Source organism: Cavia porcellus, unplaced genomic scaffold, assembly GCF_034190915.1.
Source record: "Cavia porcellus strain 051 isolate PalLab524CR breed Dunkin Hartley unplaced genomic scaffold, mCavPor4.1 scaffold_17, whole genome shotgun sequence".
Lineage (NCBI taxonomy): Eukaryota > Metazoa > Chordata > Mammalia > Rodentia > Caviidae > Cavia > Cavia porcellus.
In genome coordinates, this window is record NW_026947500.1 from 69,446,148 (window position 1) to 69,465,915 (window position 19,768).

At 37.0% G+C, this 19,768-nt stretch overlaps 1 protein-coding gene and 1 pseudogene across 1 annotated transcript in view; both read left to right on the forward strand.

Moving 5' to 3' along the window:
• The first annotated feature begins 4,904 nt into the window (after window positions 1-4,904).
• LOC111757658 (zinc finger and BTB domain-containing protein 44-like) lies at window positions 4,905-6,160 on the forward strand (annotated as a pseudogene).
• Window positions 6,161-8,384: 2,224 nt separating this feature from the next.
• Window positions 8,385-19,768, forward strand: part of LOC100728845 (olfactory receptor 7G2-like) — a 54,307-nt gene continuing 42,923 nt past the window's right edge. The window contains 2 exon segments of the mRNA XM_063229132.1: window positions 8,385-9,328; window positions 10,806-10,856. Coding sequence (XP_063085202.1) covers window positions 8,385-9,328; window positions 10,806-10,856 — 995 coding nt within the window.

Genomic DNA, 19,768 nt, shown 5'->3' on the forward strand with positions numbered 1-19,768 from the left:
TTGAAAGAAAACAACTTCCAAATCAGATTGATGTACCTGCAAAAGTATTTTTCCAAATTGATGCAAAAACAATGTATTTCCATGATAAAGAACAATTGAAAGAACCCATGATGCACTTGTGAGGAAATGTTTCTGTTTTTAATTTTATACTTGTCTACATGCATAATTATATATAAATACATATTGTATTTTACTGCTGAAACTCAGTTGTTCTCCATATTATAATTAAATACATGGAAGTAGGTAACAAAGAAAGTGGAAATTTACTAAAAACTTTTGTATGTGCTATAAGTGCAAGGTAGGTAAAATGAAGGTGAGTAGAAATCATGAAGAGACTTGGATGAGTGCACCCACCCCCAAGGGTCAGGGAATCAGTCATTCTGAGTTCCTGATTTCAAGTTTCCTTTTTAGAACGTCTCTCCAGGGATCAGAATGAAAAAAAAACAGTTTGATATAATGAGGAATTTGGATATTGAACCCTGAGGAATAAAGACACTGTAAGAATTGGCCAATGAATATTTACCACAAAGTGCCCAGTCAGGTAACAACAGCTGCACTTTTTCACAGGGATGATCCTGTTTGATCCAAGTCCCACTGACTGAATCTGTGAGTCTGCTTTTGCTGAGCCAGATCTTCTGTTTTGCCAATACAGATTAGATGTTGAGTGTCATCCTCAGTGAAGGCAATCAGGTAACTTAAAGTCTCTTAGTGTATGATTTATAGTTAAGGGAGATGCTGTGCTACAATTTCAGGCAGGGAAAACCATCATAAATGTATGCAATAGCACTCTTTTATAAAAGAAGGATAAAGTTGAGATTTTATAGGTAAATGTCTTCATCAGGAGAGCATAATCATAACTAAAGTAAACCAGACCCACGTGTGTAAACACAACATTATCTCACTACTGTGAGAAGCTGAATGAGTAAATAAGATCCAGAAGATATTGTGAATTGGTAAGAAACTGTTCAAAAGGAAAGAGAAATTGTGATGGGGAAGGAAAAATGAAAGAAGGAAAATGGAAAATAACATATGCATTTATGCAAGATAGCTGATAGTTATACTACATCCTCTTAGTTCTTGAAAAGAAAGGTTTGCATTACTACTGTTTGAACAATATTTTATGCCTATATCTTCTTGTCTCAGTAACTAATTTCAGAATAATAATTTTCAACATATTAATTATTGTTACTATACTATTATCTTGTTTTGAAGTTGTGTTTTTATCTCCTTCAAATACAAATGTGCATACATAAAATGACACAAAGCAGATGCCTCATGAGCCTGCTTGACTGTCACATTCTTGACATAATCTCATTTACATTTTCCCCATTATTCACTCATCTCTCATCCTGCATAGCACTAAGAATCTGTTCCATCTCAAGTTCTTAGTTTCGTGATATATTCTCATGTTTATTTGAGACATGGTGGTAAAGTGTATGGATCAGTTGCATATAGCTGCTGTATAACAATGTAGCAGTCTAGGTAGTTTAATACCTGATATTTATTTTGTCTCAGTTCTCAAGCCCAAAAGTTGAATAACTAGGATACAGAAAGAATTTGTTTTTTCCTGGGGTTTCTCTCCTTGGGGTGTGGATGTCTTATCTTCACTCAGTGTATTCCTGTGATCCTCCCTGATTGGAAGTCTGTGTCCTAGTTTTCTCTTCATAATAGATACTTAATCAGATTGGATTCGGGGGTTACTCTAATGGCCACATATGTAATTAAATACCATTAGATTTTAAAGGACTTTTGGCTTATTTCTGTACTAATAAAGTTAGAATTTATGTAAACAAGCTAAGATAACAATGCCTAATACTCAGTTTTATAAATTGTTTCATTTTATTTTTTATTTGTACATATTTATTTGTACATATTTTTTATTTGTACATATTGATTCCATGCATTCTGGGGAGTTGTTACATGTATAAAACTCTCCAGAACTAGATCTCCAAATTCAGTAATATTCAGTCATATTGAGAGTTAGGATCTGAGCATATGAATTTGTAAGGAATCAGGGTTAATCTCAGTACACTCTCTTCCTGACTTCTTTCTGATGCTGATACAAGTTCATCACTATCCTGCGATTTTATTTTAATCTGGTAGGGGAGCTATGAGGAATCTGAAAGAAGAGGTGGAGATGCAGAGAGGATGATCAATCAATAGCTTCCTAGTTCCCAAGATTTATTTATTCAAATTAGCAAATATTTTAAGTAGGAACAGCAGAGATCTTGTCAACAGCACACACAAAACAACCACAACAAATCCTGACCGTGCATCAGCACTGTCCAAAACCAAGAATGTTGATTTTGGTTACATCCGTTTCAGAATTGTTTGAAATAAAATCATGGAAGAAAGAACACAAATGTGCTAATATCATATTGTTTCTCCGGCATGATAAATAGAAAGTGTAAAGGAGTACCAAAACACTTACTAGGTCTATGAAATGGAGAAAACTCAACTTGGAATGGGAATAGGGAGGGGAGAGGGGAAAGGAAGAAGGGAAGAGAAAAGCAATGAGAAAAGAAGAAAAGCTGGAAACAAAGATTCTTCAAACAAAGAGAGGAAGAGAGGCTGAAGGTAGAATAGAGGAATGGGGAAAAAAGGAATTAAAATATACAATGTACAGGTGCAAAATGCCTAGGATGGATGTGATCATTATGTAAATCTAAAATGTATGTGGAGTAGCGACCCTCAAACCACTGGGGAAAACTGAAGCCCTGTGTGCTCCCCCATCTGCTACTCACCCTGGGCCAACCATTCCCCTTTTCTTTCTTTTTAAAAAAAAAATGTTAAAGATAGTAAAATGCAACAAAACAGTACAGAACAAAGCCAATCAAGACAATGCAGGGAAATTGTTGCAGGACTTCACAGCAGGATGCCAGGATAACCGTAATATGCTATCATAGTATATCTAGTTATCTTCATAACAGTTGTCCATTCAATCAGGTATAGCAAAATCAAACCAAAAACAGAACACTATAAAACCAATCAAAGCAGAATAATGAGTAGAGCAAGACAATTAATCAGAACAAAGTAAAATACTGAAAACAATATTGCCTTCAAAAACAAGATAGAAGGAAATAACCCATATTTGCTATGTTGCATACTGTCATCCTCCCAAGAGATGCTCAGACCTCTGGCCCCGTTCAGTATAATTAACCGAACAATACAAGCATTTAGTTGCTTTGTGTACCTTAGTTGCTATCAACTCTGACTGACCTTGAAACAATCCAGTTTCTAACAGGAAGTTGGGGGGGGGGAGGTGGAAGGCACACAGGACTTTTGATTCTCAGCCCGTGTGCTGATAGGCTCATGGGACACACAGACTTATCCTCTTCCTTGCATGCCCGTGGCTCATGCCACTTATCAGAAAGCGTAGCTTGTTCCTTTCTTGGTTGGTTCCCCAAGTTCCAGCATGGCTGAATCTCAGAAGATGCTGACTTTTTCTCTCACTGGTGTGCCTGTGGCTCACTCATGACAGGAAGGAAGGCTCCTTGCTTTCTTGGTTATTCCTTTGAGTTTCAGCATGACTGATTCTTGGGGGACACTGACTTGTTCTGTCCCTGGTGTGCCCATGATTGCTCCAAACCATCCCATTGAGACTCTCTCAGGCCCCTCCAGTGCCTGGACTTAACTCCTGCAGGCTGAACTGCTCTCTAGCTGTGCCCAAGCCTTGGCGTAGCGGCCTGAGATATGGTCTGGTGCTCCCAGGGAAGTGCAGGAGCAGCAGGCCTGCCAGATTGATGCCAGCAGCTGGTGCTTGGGTGCTGACTGACACTTGCTCTGAAAACATGTTTCCTTCTTGAACCACTTGATCCTAATCCTGTTGTACTCTAAGAAAATAGCTTCGTTATATGTGTATTATAACAAAACCTGAAACACGGCTTATGCATGTGTTTTCCTTTTCCCTTTCCATGACCTAATTGATATGTCAAGCAATGCTCTCCCCTGTAAAGAATTGTAAAACCTTACCTAATTGATATGTTAACCATTGTTGCCCTCTACATAACAGAAGTTGTGCTAAAACAAGCTAACAAGGGTTGTTAATCACTGTTAGGCACCTCTATTCTCAGCTAAAGAGCTAAAGAAAACTAGAATGGCCCTCTGATTTAAGCTTGTTTGAAGTAACTTGCTTGTGTGCAGGGAGATTTGCTTATTAGCATAACCCTTTACCTGACCTTGATCCCCCTCCCCAGAAAGAAAGAAAAACATAACTGCTGTTTTCTGTTCTGTATGGTGCCTTATTGCCTCCCTCTCCACTTACCTATCTATCTAGGCTAGGCCATAAAGATTTTGGGTTTCTGGTGGCCTCTTCCTGACCCAGTGGTGGTGTGTCATAAAATGTGCCTTTGCTTCAGAGAAATTACAGGAAAATGTTGTGGCTTAACTCTAATGCACCAAAAGGGTTAAGTTCCAAATCCTTATGAAAGCTTAAGTTTCAGCTTCTTGTAACTTTCGACCTCTTCCCACCTGTTAGTGTTAATGAGCTGTCCTGAGATAATTAACTTTCTACTTTCTTCTCCAAATGCTATTGCAGATAATTCTTATCTGCAGGATGGGAGTAACTCAAAAAGCGCCAAAGGCTCCCGAGTTTGTCAGATCTAAGTGGACAGCTATACAGTTTCCAGATTCGGGTCAACAAGTTTGATGGCTCTGCAGGTTTCTTTGTCCCCCCCCCCTTTTTCCTCCAGCCTCTTTTTAAAGTCCTCCTTTCAGTCTCTGGTGCACAGTCTCCAAATTGGCTCCCGGAGACTCGTCTCCAGGCCTGGAAATAAAGCCTTTGCTTCCCAAATTTCAGTCTCTTGCTTCCTTGGATTTTATACCGGGGTCTGAGTTATTACAATCCAAGACATCAGATCAGTTCACATCCTTGAAGAGTATCTCTCGTAGATGAACACAAAGATATGAAAACTTTGACTCACAGCTTCTTTTCTCATACAAGAATGCTTGGAAAACTAAATATGCTGTGAAATGTTGGACATTTCTGTGATATCAGTATTCATGTCCAGAATAAAATATTGGCAGTGCTAAAGGTGTTCTTAGTAGCTTGTAGTGATTTCTTTCAGTCTAAACTCTAGACCAAGGAGTGGATGAGTCCAAGAGTGTGCTGGATCTCCATCATGTTACAGTCACTGGCTTTATTTTTACTTTAGAATATACTTATGCACCTCTGTGAACACAGAAGCTATTTCTATTTTTTCCACCTGCAGTCAGCTATATGTAAATGTTCAGTATTACCAGCACATCCTGAGAGTTCATGAAAAAATTATTTTATGGAATAAATACACCAAATAACCAGCCAGAAAAGAGTCTGAATACTGGGCTAGAAAATAATTCTACCTTCAATTTTACTTCTGAAAGTAATGCGTTTTTTTGGATCTTCACAGCACAGTGTGGAAAGAACCATTACTCTCTGCTGAGAATCCCTGACAAACTGCAGAAAATACATGGTTTTGTCCTATGAAGGGTTGCATACAAATAAGTTTTCCCTAGGTATTGAATTCTTCAAATTCCTACACAGAAAGTAGAAATAAACCACTGAATATGTCCTGAACTTTACTTTGGACTTTTCCTTTTGGAATTGGTCAATGGGTTCAGCCTGAGAAAGTTAAGAAGTCAGAAAACCTAGATTTGAGAATTACCTGTGGGTAGAAGAATGAGTGATTGTGTGACTTTTGAGGCACAAACGCTGCCTTGCCTCTGGTTTCTGAAGAGGATGTCTGAGTCAAAGTAGAAAGGAGAAGTGATGAGGAAATCCATGAGGGAGTATCCCAGTCGGTTAGTACATCTCAGGATTTGCTGAGTAATCAGCAGGAAGTGAATGAGGCCAAAAGTAGTCTTCCACTATAGACTCAGTACATTTAGGTGCTACTGAGGGTTGCCTGTAATACAAAGCACTTCTAGCACTAGTGCTCATGCAAATGATGATGATCAATGGAAAAATGTCCAGTATCCTATATTGCTGTTTCTACCATCAGTATAGAACCACCAAGTCCAAATGGGCCTGACAGACCTTTTCAGTGTCCAATCCATGGGGTGTGATTCACCTATATTCAGGACCTAAAACTGCACATGCTTATCCACTCAGAGATTGACCATTTCAATGTCAGCACTGGGGAAAAATTTCACCAGAGCTTACTCACTAAAGATGCTTGTTTGAAGTATAAAGTGATTTAGTGTATCGAACTGCTTAAAGCAATAGCAAGAAGAGACCTTGTTCAGTATGATCTTGGAAAGCATTTTTTTTAAAAAAATAACTCCTCTATTCAAATGTCTGTAGTGTCACAAGTCTCCTCCATCCAGCAGTGTGAAAGCACTTTCTCCTTTGGATCTCTTGCTGGGCTGGCAGGAAAGGAAGAAGAGAAGCCATATCACACAGAGACCAGAGCTTGAGCTGAAGCTACCACGATGATCCTCCACTATCGGCATTGTCTTCCATAACTAGCTGGCTGTTTTGTGGCTTGGCTTCTTTTTGTGGAAAATGTCTGTTTGATCTTTAACATTTAAATCTAATTTCATTATTTTAATGAAGAAAAGGTTGGACAAGGAATACCTTTTTTCTCTTTGCAAGCCCTGAAATTTATACTTTAGTTTTCATAACTGAGAGATTGTTTCTGCAAGGGCACAGAATCATGGTGTTGAAATAATACAAATCATGAGACCCAGCAGAATCAGTTAACTTAAAATATGTACCACATTTTTTATTTCCATTACTATAGAGAGGCTAACAACCAATCATTAAGTAAAGAAGAAATTAGATGATTATTGATTGTCCTATGATGAAAGAGTATGTGACAAACAAATTATCAAGCAGAATTTGACTAACAGCCTGAGTGAGGTTTACTCTTTGGGCAAGATGCTTTCAAGCCTTGTTTTTTGAAATATTAGTGTTAAGCTATCTAAAAATCTGAAATCAGTGCACAGGTTAATATCTATTAATAGCTTTGTTTTCTCTATTATGATTTTTAAATGAAAATTTTATGTTATGTAGGCATTTGCTAAGCTTTTCTGGTAAAACTCCAAAGGCAAAGAATCACCATCACTAAGACATCAGGCTGGGTATGAAATGACTAGGAATGAAAATGAAAAATACAGATCTTACCTTTATAGAAGAAGGCAACATACTGCATTTTTTATTTATTTGGAAAAATAGCACCAAACATAATGTAAATTGTGACAGTATGGTGGAATAATCTGGTAATTAGAATTTGTGAAGGGGTACTGCCAAATATCAACAGCACATATATTAGGGTCTATGTAAAGAAGTATCTAAAAGGCAACATATTGCATATTTTATTTACTTGGAAAAATACTACTAAACATAATAAAAATTGTGGGAGAATAACATATAACATGGTTGTGTGATAATTATCCTGAGAAAGAATATAATAAAATTAGTCTAAGTAAACACAGGGAGGGCCTGAAAGTAGTCTTTATTGTTTCTTGTAATAAAAATAGCTAAAGAAAATAGGTAAAATTAGTGAAATATTTATTATTTGGAGGTCTTACATTATTATCTGATCTATTATGCATAATCTATAGCTATATATATATAATGGCTCAAAGTACTTATGATTTTTCTTATGGTGTGGAATTTTTCACATCAAGTTTTCCTATCATAGGCACTCATAATTCCATGCCTGCTTGAATCGATGGTGGAGTAGTAGACTCATCTAAAAATCAAGGAATCACTAGAGAATATGTTCAGGCAGACTTATTTAGGGGGAATTATAATACTTTCTGGGTCATTTAGGAATGTTAATTCTGCACTCTTCAGAACCAGCAGAGCCTCTCCAAGAAAGTTAACTTTCAGTCAATCTGAATTCTGTTCCAATCTTTGCCAAAGATCATGTTTATGACATGCTATCCTGTGTCTATGAGACTAAAAATTGACTGATTCATCTGTAATTTGAGAAGCCCTTCATCTGTGGTGTCAAAAATTTGGAGATTTATTCTACAAAGGAGATTTAATAAATTCATCAATATCTTTCTTTTGGCGTGTAGATATGGAATATCCATGCATTACTTTGGTTAAAATGTTAGCACTTGATACAATAAGTGAAAAAAATATTAGTGATACCAAAGAGAGTACAATATAGAAATTGGGTAGAATGAAAAATAGAGAGAATGTAAGCAAATATTTGCATATTTGTGCCATTCAAAAATAAATGGCAGTCTGTTTATTTGCTTGTTTAAAGCTCTTGTTCTCAAATTGTAGAGGCGTGAAATTCAGCTGGAGTGTTATTTGAAACATATTTTTCTGTTCTTCATCTCCAGACACTATCAACTGTTAGTGGAAAAATGTGCCAAGATTTTTAAACCTACTCTGCTGCCAGGTGCTTCTTTTGCTTGTATAGAAAGCATTCATTTCATATTTTTGCCACATGTTTTCTGCATGATATACTATTGAAATGGAGCTTACAAACCAAACAACTGTCTTCAAATTCTTTCTTGTGGGACTGACAGATGATCCAAACCTACAGCCCCTCATCTTCAGCCTGTTCCTGTCTATCTACCTGATAACCATCTTGGGAAACCTGCTCATAATGCTGACGGTCAGCTCTGACTCCCACCTCCACACACCCATGTACTTCTTCCTCTCCAACCTGTCGTTCACTGACATCTGTATAAGCACAACCACGATCCCAAAGATGTTGGTGAACATCCAAACACAGGATCAGCGAATCAGTTACACAGGCTGTGTCTCCCAGATTAGCTTTGTGTTGATTTTTGGTGGTTTGGAAAATTGTCTCCTTGCAGTGATGGCCTATGACCGCTATGTGGCCATTTGCCACCCTCTGACGTACACAGTCATCATGAACCTGCTACACTGTGTCTCGCTGGTTCTGCTCTCCCTGATCATGACTACTGTGAATGCTCTGCCTCACAGTCTGATGGTGCTGCGGCTGTCCTTCTGCACAGACCTGGAAATCTCCCACTTCTTCTGCGAGCTTGCTCAGGTCATAAAACTCTCTTGCTCTGACACCCTCATTAATTTTCTCCTGATGAATTTAGGGACTAGCATATTTGCTGGGATTTCTTTATGTGGGATTATTTTTTCTTATACTCAAATTATCTCTTCTATTCTGAGGATTCCTTCTGTGAGTGGAAGATATAAAGCCTTTTCCACCTGTGGGTCTCACTTCTTAGTCGTGTCTTTATTCTATGGGGCAGGTTTAGGTGTGTATTTGAGTTCTGCAGTTAAAGGCTCTTCCGTTAAGAATATAGTGTCTTCAATGATGTACATTGTGATTCCTCAAATGCTGAACCCCTTTATCTATAGTTTGAGGAATAAGGAAATGAGGGAATCCTTGACACATCTCCTCACTGGTAAACCTTCTTTACTGTGATTATGTCAACTACTTGTAGCTTGAGTTTCTAATATCACCTAAAATGACAGAAATAGTGATGAACAAGAATTCTGACTCTCCATCAGTATATTTCTTTAAAAATGACTGCATAATGGGAAGTCTAAATACATTTCAACACAGACTACAAATTCACTCTGCCCTTTTTGTACTGGAAATCAAACTCACAACCTCATGCTTTCCAGGTATAAGCACCTGTGCCACTGAGCTAAATCCTCACTCCCTCGTTCTTTTTTATCCTTTTCATTTTCAAGCTGTTTGTTCCTGCCTCACTTCATCCTTCATTTTGACACACTTTACCACTTTCAAAACGTTTTCTTATTTTCTATCTCTCCATTATTACACTCACTCATCCATTTATTTATATTTTTGAATTATTGCGAAGAAGAAACTATATAATATTTAATTTCCGTGTCTCACTTGTTTCACTTAGTTCGATGTTGTCAAATTTCATGTATTTCCTCCAACTTATGTGATTTTATTATTCTTTGTGATAAAATAATGTTCTATTGTGTGAATATACCACATTACCTTTATTCACCCATCTATCTTATATGGACAAATGTATAAAACACTTCCATTTAGAAACTCATTGCACTAATCCAATTTCTCTTTCTGCATAAGCATATTTACAACAGCCCAAGTCACAGCTAACAGCTCAGATGCCAATCAACAGATTAATTGAATGCATTATCACTGTTTTATATGTGATTTAACAAGTTATTTCATATTTTCTTCTTGAACACAATGCTTAAAGCCAATAAATTAGTTCTGTATCTATATTTTTTTCATCATTGAACTGCAGAGATTGCATCATATTTTGAAGTTTAGTGGCAATATTTCATTCATTGTCATTCATTCAGTTTCAATATTCATCACTCTGTCTCACTGTCACTCTTGCTTTTGCTTGCCCTCTGTCTGTCATGTTTTTTCCACATTATTGAAGACTGACCACAGGGCTTTTGCATGGTACAGAAGAGCCATACTGCTGAGCTATATCCCTAACTCACTTTCTATTCTTACTTGTGCAGTGATAATAAGAACTAGGCAGAGTTTCTGACATTTAGATAATCTGGTACTTGCTTTTCTACCACTGGGAATAAGCCTAAGAGTATATTAAATATCACATTATGATGATAATGAAAACTATATCTTGATATAGATTAATTGAAGCTAGACAGCTAAGAAATTTGACAAATTCAAGTAAATTTCCTCCATGAAGCTAGAGAGCTAAGAAATTTGGTAAATACAAGTTATTTTCTTCAAACATGTATTGTGTTCAGTGTGAATTCACTGATTTCCCATTTGTATATATTAGAAGTTTTTATTTCCTTATGTCTAACAGCCATTGGCATGTGCAGGCCTACTTAGTTAAATGTCTGTTCTCTCTTTTTGCAGTCTCCTTCATCTTGCCATTTGATTTTGTCTTTCTCATCTTAGATTAACTTACAGCATATTAGCCAGTTGTTACTTTTATTTTTATTCAGGGTTTTTCAAATTTCCTCATTCCATTTTTTTAAAAAATAGAGGAATGATGTGACATTTATGTAATTGTAAAGATTACCAATGAAAGTAACAAATATAATACATAAGTGTTCTAAAAGCACATTTCCTGGGTCCTCTTGTTATGGTCTCATGTGCTCCAAGAATGAAGAACTTGAATTCTAAGCCATATATCTCTGCCTACACAGGTAGATATTTTCAGAAGGGAAATGGAGGGATCATGATGACATCCCTGTATTTCTATTATGGTACAACTCACCGATCATCTCAAGAGGTGCCCTAAGGTGAAATGTAAAATCTGGTGCTTTTAAATGTACATAAATTAATTCTAAATATAAATTTAAAAAAGAACCTTGCCAGCTCTTTCAGCCTAATATTGCTACAGCCTCATCCTCTGTGTCTTTAGAAGCAAAAGTTTTCCTAGCAACATTTATGCACACTTTGATTTCTTTCCCATGTTTTTCTGAGGTCCATCCAAACATACTCAGGTTTGACTACTCACTTGCAGGTACAGTTGCCCTCACAAATCAGTATTGTAGTATTTACTGCTGACTACAGTTTATTGAATTCTGTTTCTTGGCAATACACACAAAATTGCAGATCCATATCAAAGCCAACAATCATCTTTGTTAAGTTTTCCATTCAAGACTTTTCTTAAACATTAAAGTGTTCAAATTCACAGTCCTGGGTGTAGGTAATAGTCAACGTTTGAATGAAGTTATATTTCTAAAGTTCATAAAATGTACAAATATGAAAATATAGATTTAATTAATTCCAGTTATAAATATCAACTCTAAATGTTTTAATCTCTACAATTTAAAATGTATAGCTATGAAAATATTAGAAGCACTAAATTCTTCAGCACATTGTCCTGGGCAATGATTTTTAGACGATTCGCCAAAAAGTAGAATATACAAAACCAAAAACTGATGTATTAGACTATATCAAATTTAAAAGTTTCTAAATGGAGAAGAAAATAAACACTACAACTTACAGACAGTTCATACCATGGGAAGTAATAAGTGCCAGCTGCACATCTGACAGAGGGCTGATTCAGGATGTATAATAGTGCAAATCACAGGAATAAAAATTTTATTTAAAATGAGTTAAAGTACATAAAGAAGGATAAAGTTGAGACATTTCTATCAAAACAGATACAACTTGAGACCACACTGTTAAGTGAAATAAATCTGACACATAAGGAGGATTTGACATGTCTCAATAGAGGAGGAGCCACATTGGAGCTACTCAGAGAAAATCAACTAAAACTACAGGTAATAAACAGACCAGCAAAATGTATGAAGAAGCAAAGTACAACAATATGGGGTCTTCAGTAAACAGATTTAACTGAAAAACAAATTTGTAGACTAAAAGTCAAACATGAAAATCAATACTCCCTGTGACAGCAATGTAGTAAAAAGCAGTGGCACATGTTCTATTTGCAGACAATGTAAACTTAAATCCAAGACTGATCAAAAGAGAAAGAGGTCACTGTGTACTTTTTAAGGTAAAACTCTTAGATGAAGAGATAAAAACTATATATATATATATATATATATATATATATATATATACCTCAAATGTGAGTGTGCCTGACTACATAAATATATTAATAGACATAAAAAAGCAACCAATTGTCATATGGGACTTTAATGTCCAACTTTCAGAAATAGGAAGATAATTGAAACAAAGAAATTAGTAAAGAAATATTAGAAGCAAAGAAAACCTGTGAAGAAATTTTCTTAGCAATTTTCTACAGAACCTTCCAACCACAACATCGTAATATACTTTCTTCTCAATTCTCACTGAACATTCTCAAAAGTAGGCCATGTAAAGGCCACATTATATCCTTAAGTAAATGCAAAGGAATTGAAATTATCTAATTTGTATTATCAGAGCATAGTTCAAAAAAATAAAAATCAATATTAAAAGAAACTACTGAAATTACATAAGGAACTAGAAATTAAAGAACATCCTCCTGAACATCCAATGGCTCACAGATCAAATGTTCTTTCTACAATTAAATGAAAATGCCAATACATTCTATATGAATTTATGGGATGCAATGAAAGAAGTGAAGGATGCTCCCATCAGGAAAACAGAATGAATTCAAATAACAACTTAATGTTGAATCTCAAACTTCTAAGCAAAAAACATACCAAACCCAAAGCTTGTACAAGCAAAGATATTATAAAAATTGCTGCACAAATTGAGTTGGAGACTAGAAAAGCAATGCAAAGAATTAATGATCAAAGAGTTGGTTCTTCGAAGGGCTAAGTACATCTGATAAATGCTTAGCTTATCTCATCCAAAAAGTAAAGACTCAAATTCAAATAATTAGAAATATAAACAAAACAGATAATGCAGGAATCCAGAGGATCATCTTTACCTTCTTGGAAAATATGTACTCTAATAAGTTGGAAAACACACAATAATTGACAATGAATTACCACTAGAAGAAGATATATGGATTCTAAAACCCACTATTTGTCAGTGAAACTGAAAATGTATTTTAAAACGTACTGAACAAATAAAAGCCAATGTCCTGATGGGTTCACTGCTGAATTCCACAGGAAATTTAGAGAAGATCTAAAGCCACCAGTGCTGAAACACTTTAATGAAATTGAAAGGGTAACAATACTTCCAAAATCATTCTTGAAAGCAAGTATTACCTTAGTAACTAAACCAGTGATAGATTCAACAAAAAAAATAAAACTATACCCTAATGAACATAGGCACAAAAATTCTCAGTAACAGCTATCATGCCAGGAAGCATCCAGTGATGGATTCCTTTCCCCTGTATTGTGGGACTTGGCAACCAGCCCAAGAAGAATTCAGAAGACTGGTTCCTCCCTCACACATTGATGAGACCACATGACCAGGGGAAGGTCAGCCACAGGTTAGGACCCGGAATATGGTGCACAGCATGCAGATGCAGTACAAGTGGGTTGAAAAAGTCTGAAGCAACATTAACAATTGAACCATCCGGTGGTAAGTTAGATGAACCACCTTTGTGCTTGGAGACAAAGACACACAGGATAAAAGCAGGTGGGTGGACACTCCTTTTTAAACATATTTCCTTTTCTTTTTTTTTTTTTTTTCTATTTTGACTCCTCAATACAAACACTCAAGAAGCACTTGGAGTGAAGTATTTCAAACCCTTAAAAAATAACTTCCAACTTAAATTGATGTACACTGAAAAACTACCTTTCACAATTGATGGAGAAAAAAGATACTTCCCTAACAAAGAATTACAAAAAAAGTTTATGACCACCAAACCAACCCTCAAATAACTACTGCAAGATATCCTGGGAAGACATTTTTAAAAATCACAATTCCAAGAACATCAACAGAAATAAATTACCAGTCAGGGTAAAACATTAAATAAAGGGAAATCCCAGGTAGCCAACAGCAGGAATGTAATATGGCAAAGATAAGTGAATACGTGTCAATATTAGCATCAATGAAAACGGCCTCAATTCACCAATGAAAAGAAACAGATTTGCAGAATACATCAAGAAAAAAGATCCAGCAGCTTCCTGAGGCACCTCAGCCTGTGGTGAGTGCCCAGCACAGTCTGCCCAAATCTCAGACTGTTCCGGACCCCCCAGGCTTCTGGGTGCAGTGAAGTGGAGCAGTGGGTTAGAGGCCACTACAGCTGCCTCCCCATCCCCCCCTGGCTACACTTGGAAGTCTGCTGAGCTCCTGACGGATGGGCGGGCCTACACTAACCCCCAAGCCCAGCCGCACCTAGCCATCTCCTGCAGAGGAGGAGCTGGGCGGATCCGGAGTCCCTGCAGAAGCCCGTTCCTTTGTCTGAAGGACTGAATACTTCTGCAAGCAGAGAGGCATCGCAGCTTCCTGAGGCACCTCAGCCTGTGGTGAGTGCCCAGCACAGTCTGCCCAAATCTCAGACTGTTCCGGACCCCCCAGGCTTCTGGGTGCAGAGAAGTGGAACAGTGGGTTAGAGGCCACTACAGCTGCCTCCCCATCCCCCCCCCCCCCGCTACACTTGGAAGTCTGCTGAGCTCCTGACGGATGGGCGGGCCTACACTAACCCCCGAGCCCAGCCGCGCCTAGCCATCTGCCTGCAGAGGAGGAGCTGGGCGGATCTGGAGTGCCTGCAGAAGTCCCTTCCTTTGCCTAGAGGACTGTGGATATCTCTGCAAGCAGGGAGGGATCACAGGCTCCTGAGGCACTGTGGCCTGTGGAGAGCACCCTAACCCGGCTGCAATTGAAGAGCTGTGGATCTTCCAAGGGGCAGGTGGGCGCACAGTGTCCCTGAGGCCCAGCTTGTCTGGAACTGCGGAGTTCTGAGCAGGCAGAGGAGGGACACTGGTTCTGCAGGCCCAATGGCTTGGGGTAGTGCGGTATCAGAGGCTCAGTAGCTCCAAACATAGAAGGGGATTTTCAACAGATCCTGAGGAAGCTTTCAAATAACACTTGAAACACAGAAATACACAAAATGACAAAACGAAAGACCAAATTACAACCTCAAACCTCCAGCCCATCTCAGGAAACCCTAGGAGCAATGTATATAGAAGAAAATATATCCCATCCACCTCATATATCGGACATAATAGCTACTGAAGTTGACAAACAACTCCAGGAAGCTTTAAAGAAATTCAAACTCGAAATAATCTCCCAGATAAAAGAAGAAATGATAAAAGAAATGAAAGAGATTCTAAATATATCTAAAGAAAACACAGATAAAAAATTGGAGGAACTAAACAAAAAGATAGAATCCCTAGACGAGCAATATAAGAAACAAACAGAATACATAATGCAGATGCACAGAGATATACAGGAAATAAAAAACTCCACTGAAAGTTGTAAAAACCGCCTTAATGAAAGTGAAGATAGAATTTCAGACCTTGAAGACATGATTGCAGCTAGTGAACAGGAAAGGAAAGATCTTTTGAAAATAACAAGGAATCAGGAAACAACAATTCAACAACTGCAAGACGATGCAAAGAAGAATAACATAAGAATGATAGGGATTAATGAAAGAGAGGGAGACAACATAAAGGATGTCAAGCGGATATTTAGAGAAGTAATAGCTGAAAATTTCCCAAGCATGAGATCAGAAACTGACATCAAGATCAGTGAAGCATATAGAACTCCAAACACTCATAACCAAAATAAAACTACACCCAGACATATAATAATCACCATCCCAGAAATCCAACACAAGAATAGATTACTAAAAGCTGTCAGAGAGAAAAGACAGATCACTTATAAAGGAAAACCTATCAGAATCACAGCAGACTTCTCAGCACAAACGATAAAGTCAAGAAGAGCATGGAGTGAAATATTCCAGATCCTAAAGCAAAATGATTTCCAACCAAGACTGATATATCCTGCAAAACTATCATTCAAAATAGATGGTGCAATACGATACTTCCATGACAAAGAACAGCTGAAGAACTTCATGAACACCAAACCGACCCTGCAAAAAATATTGAAAGACAGTTTAGATACACAAAGGAAAAAACCACTAAGCAAAGCAAATAATTAAACAGAACAGAAAGATAAAGATGCAACAGCAGAGAGATAACATTCCTACAATTAACCAGCATTTAACAGTAATAACCATTAATGTAAATGGTCTCAATGCACCAATCAAAAGAAACAGACTAGCAGAATGGATCAAGAAACAAAATCCAACCATATGCTGTTTACAGGAAACCCATCTAACCCAGAAGGATACTCACAGACTGAAAGTCAAAGGATGGAAAACAATTCTTCATGCAGCAGGAATCCAGAAAAAGGCAGGAGTAGCCATTCTGTTTGCAGACAACGTGAACTTTAAACCAACAATGACCATAAAGGACAAAGAAGGTCACTACATACTTGTAAGGGGAAAACTCCAAGAGGAAGAGATAACTATCTTAAATATATACGCACCAAACTCCAGAGCACCAAGTTATATAAAACAATTATTAACAGAAATGAAAACTCAAATTATCAGTAACACAATTGTAACAGGAGACCTTAATACGCCATTGACACCAAGGGACAGATCAACCAGACAGAAAATGAGCAAAGAAATAACAGAACTGAATCATACCTGTGAACAAATGGGTTTGATAGACATATACAGGATGTTCCACCCAACAACATCAGAATACACATTCTTCTCAGCAGTACATGGATCATTTTCTAAAATAGACCATATATTAGCTCACAGAACATATTTAAACAAGTGCAAAAGAGCTGAAATCATCCCTTGCATGTTATCGGATCATAGCGCTCTGAAATTAGAAATTAATGATAAAAGATACTGCAAAAATCCCACAAACACATGGAAACTGAATAACACACTCTTGAGTAATCAGTGGGTCACAGAGGAAATTAAAGAAGAAATCAAACAATACCTAAAAGAAAATGAAAATACAGATACAACTTACCGGAACCTGTGGGATGCAATGAAAGCCGTCCTGAGAGGAAAATTTATTGCACTGAGTTCCCACATCAGGAAAACAGAACGAATACAAATAAATAACTTGATGCTACACCTCAAACAGCTAGAAAAAGAAGAGCAAGTCAAGCCCAAAGCCAAAAGAAGAGAGGAAATTATAAAAATCAGAGCAGAAATCAATGCAATAGAGACTAAGAAAACAATCCAAAGAATCAACAAATCAAAGAGTTGGTTCTTTGAAAGAATAAATAAAATCGATAAGCCCCTAGCCAACCTTATTAAAAAAAGGGAAGAAAAAGCTCAAATTCATGCAATAAGAAATGAAAAAGGAGAAATCACTACAGACCCAATAGAAATACAGAAGATCATCAACACCTACTTCGAAAACCTCTACTCTCAAAAGTTTGATAACACAGAAGAAATAGACAGATTCTTAGAAGCATATGAATTGCCAAAGCTAGATCAAGAGGATGTAAAACTGTTGAATAACCCAATCTCTGTTACTGAAATTGAAAATGTAATTAAGTCCTTACCCACCAAGAAGAGCCCAGGCCCAGATGGATTCACTGCAGAATTCTACAAGAAATACAAAGAAGACCTAATGCCGACACTCTTCAAACTGTTCAATGAAATTGAAAGGGAAGCAATCCTTCCTAAGTCGTTCCTGGAAGCAAATATTACTCTAGTACCAAAACCTGAGAAAGACCCAACTAAAAAAGAGAACTATAGACCGATCTCCCTAATGAACACAGATGCAAAAATCCTCAATAAAATATTGGCAAATAGGATCCAGCAAATCATCAAGAAGATTATACACCATGACCAAGTGGGATTCATCCCAGGAATGCAAGGATGGTTCAACATACGCAAATCAATAAATGTAATCCACCATATCAATAAAGCCAAAAATAAGAATCACATGATCATTTCTATAGATGCAGAAAAAGCCTTCGATAAGGTCCAACATTTATTCATGATAAAAACTCTACAGAAAATTGGAATAGATGGTCTTTACCTCAATATAATAAAGGCCATTTATGACAAACCAACAGCCAGCATCATTCTAAATGGCCAAAAATTGAAAGCCTTTACTTTAAAATCAGGCACAAGACAAGGATGTCCTTTATCACCACTCCTATTTAATATAGTACTGGAAGTACTAGCCAGAGCAATTAGGCAAGAAAGAGAAATAAAAGGGGTAAAGATAGGAAAAGAAGAAGTTAAGTTATCATTGTTTGCAGATGACATGATACTCTACATAGAAGACCCCCTAAACTCCATTGAAATACTCTTAGATACAATAAATAAATTCAGTAATGTGGCTGGATACAAAATCAATACTCAGAAATCAATAGCATTCCTATACACGAACAACAAAATTACAGAGAGGGAAATAAGAGAAACTGGACTATTCACATTAGCAAGCAAAAAAATGAAATATTTAGGAATTACTCTTACGAAAGAAGTGAAAGACTTATACAGTGAAAACTATAATACACTGAAAAAGGAAATTGAAGATGATCTCAGAAAATGGAAAGACATCCCTTGCTCATGGATAGGAAGAACAAACATTGTGAAGATGGCCATTCTCCCAAAACTCTTATACAGATTCAATGCAATCCCAATAGAAATACCATCAACATACCTTATAGATCTAGAGAAATCACTCCTAAATTTCATCTGGAACCAGAAGAGACCTAGAATCGCAAAGGCAATTCTAAGCAGCAAAGGCAAAGCAGGAGGCATCACAATCCCTGACTTGAAATTATACTACAAAGCAACAGTAGTAAAATCAACATGGTATTGGAATCAAAATAGAGGCGAAGATCAATGGAATAGATTAGAAGATACAACCACAACTACAAACACACTCAACCACCTTATCTTTGATAAAGGAGCCAAGCAGGTTCACTGGAAGAACGATAGTCTCTTTAATAAATGGTGCTGGAAAAACTGGCTCTCCATTTGCCGAAAACTAAAGCTAGACCCATGTCTATCACCATGTACTAAATTAAAATCTAAATGGGTCAAAGATCTGAATATTAAAACAGAAACACTAAATCTATTGGAAGACAAAGTGGGTAGAAACCTTGGAGACATAGGAGTAGGTAGAGAATTCATGAACAGGACTCAAACCGCACGGGAAACACTTCCCAGAATCAATAACTGGGACCACATCTTATTAAAAAGTTTCTGCATGTCAAAAGAAATCTCCAGCATAGTGAAAAGAAAACCCACAAACTGGGAAAAGATTTTAGTGAACTCTCTCTCAGACAAGGGACTCTTGTCTAAAACATATAAAGAATTAAAAAAACTCAGACCTCCAAAATTCAAAGATCCAATCCAAAAATGGGCATCTGAGATGAATACGCAATTCTCAGATGAAGAAATGCAAATGGCAAATAAATATATGAAAACATGCTCATCATCATTGGTCATCAGAGAAATGCAAATTAAAACCACACTGAGATTCCAT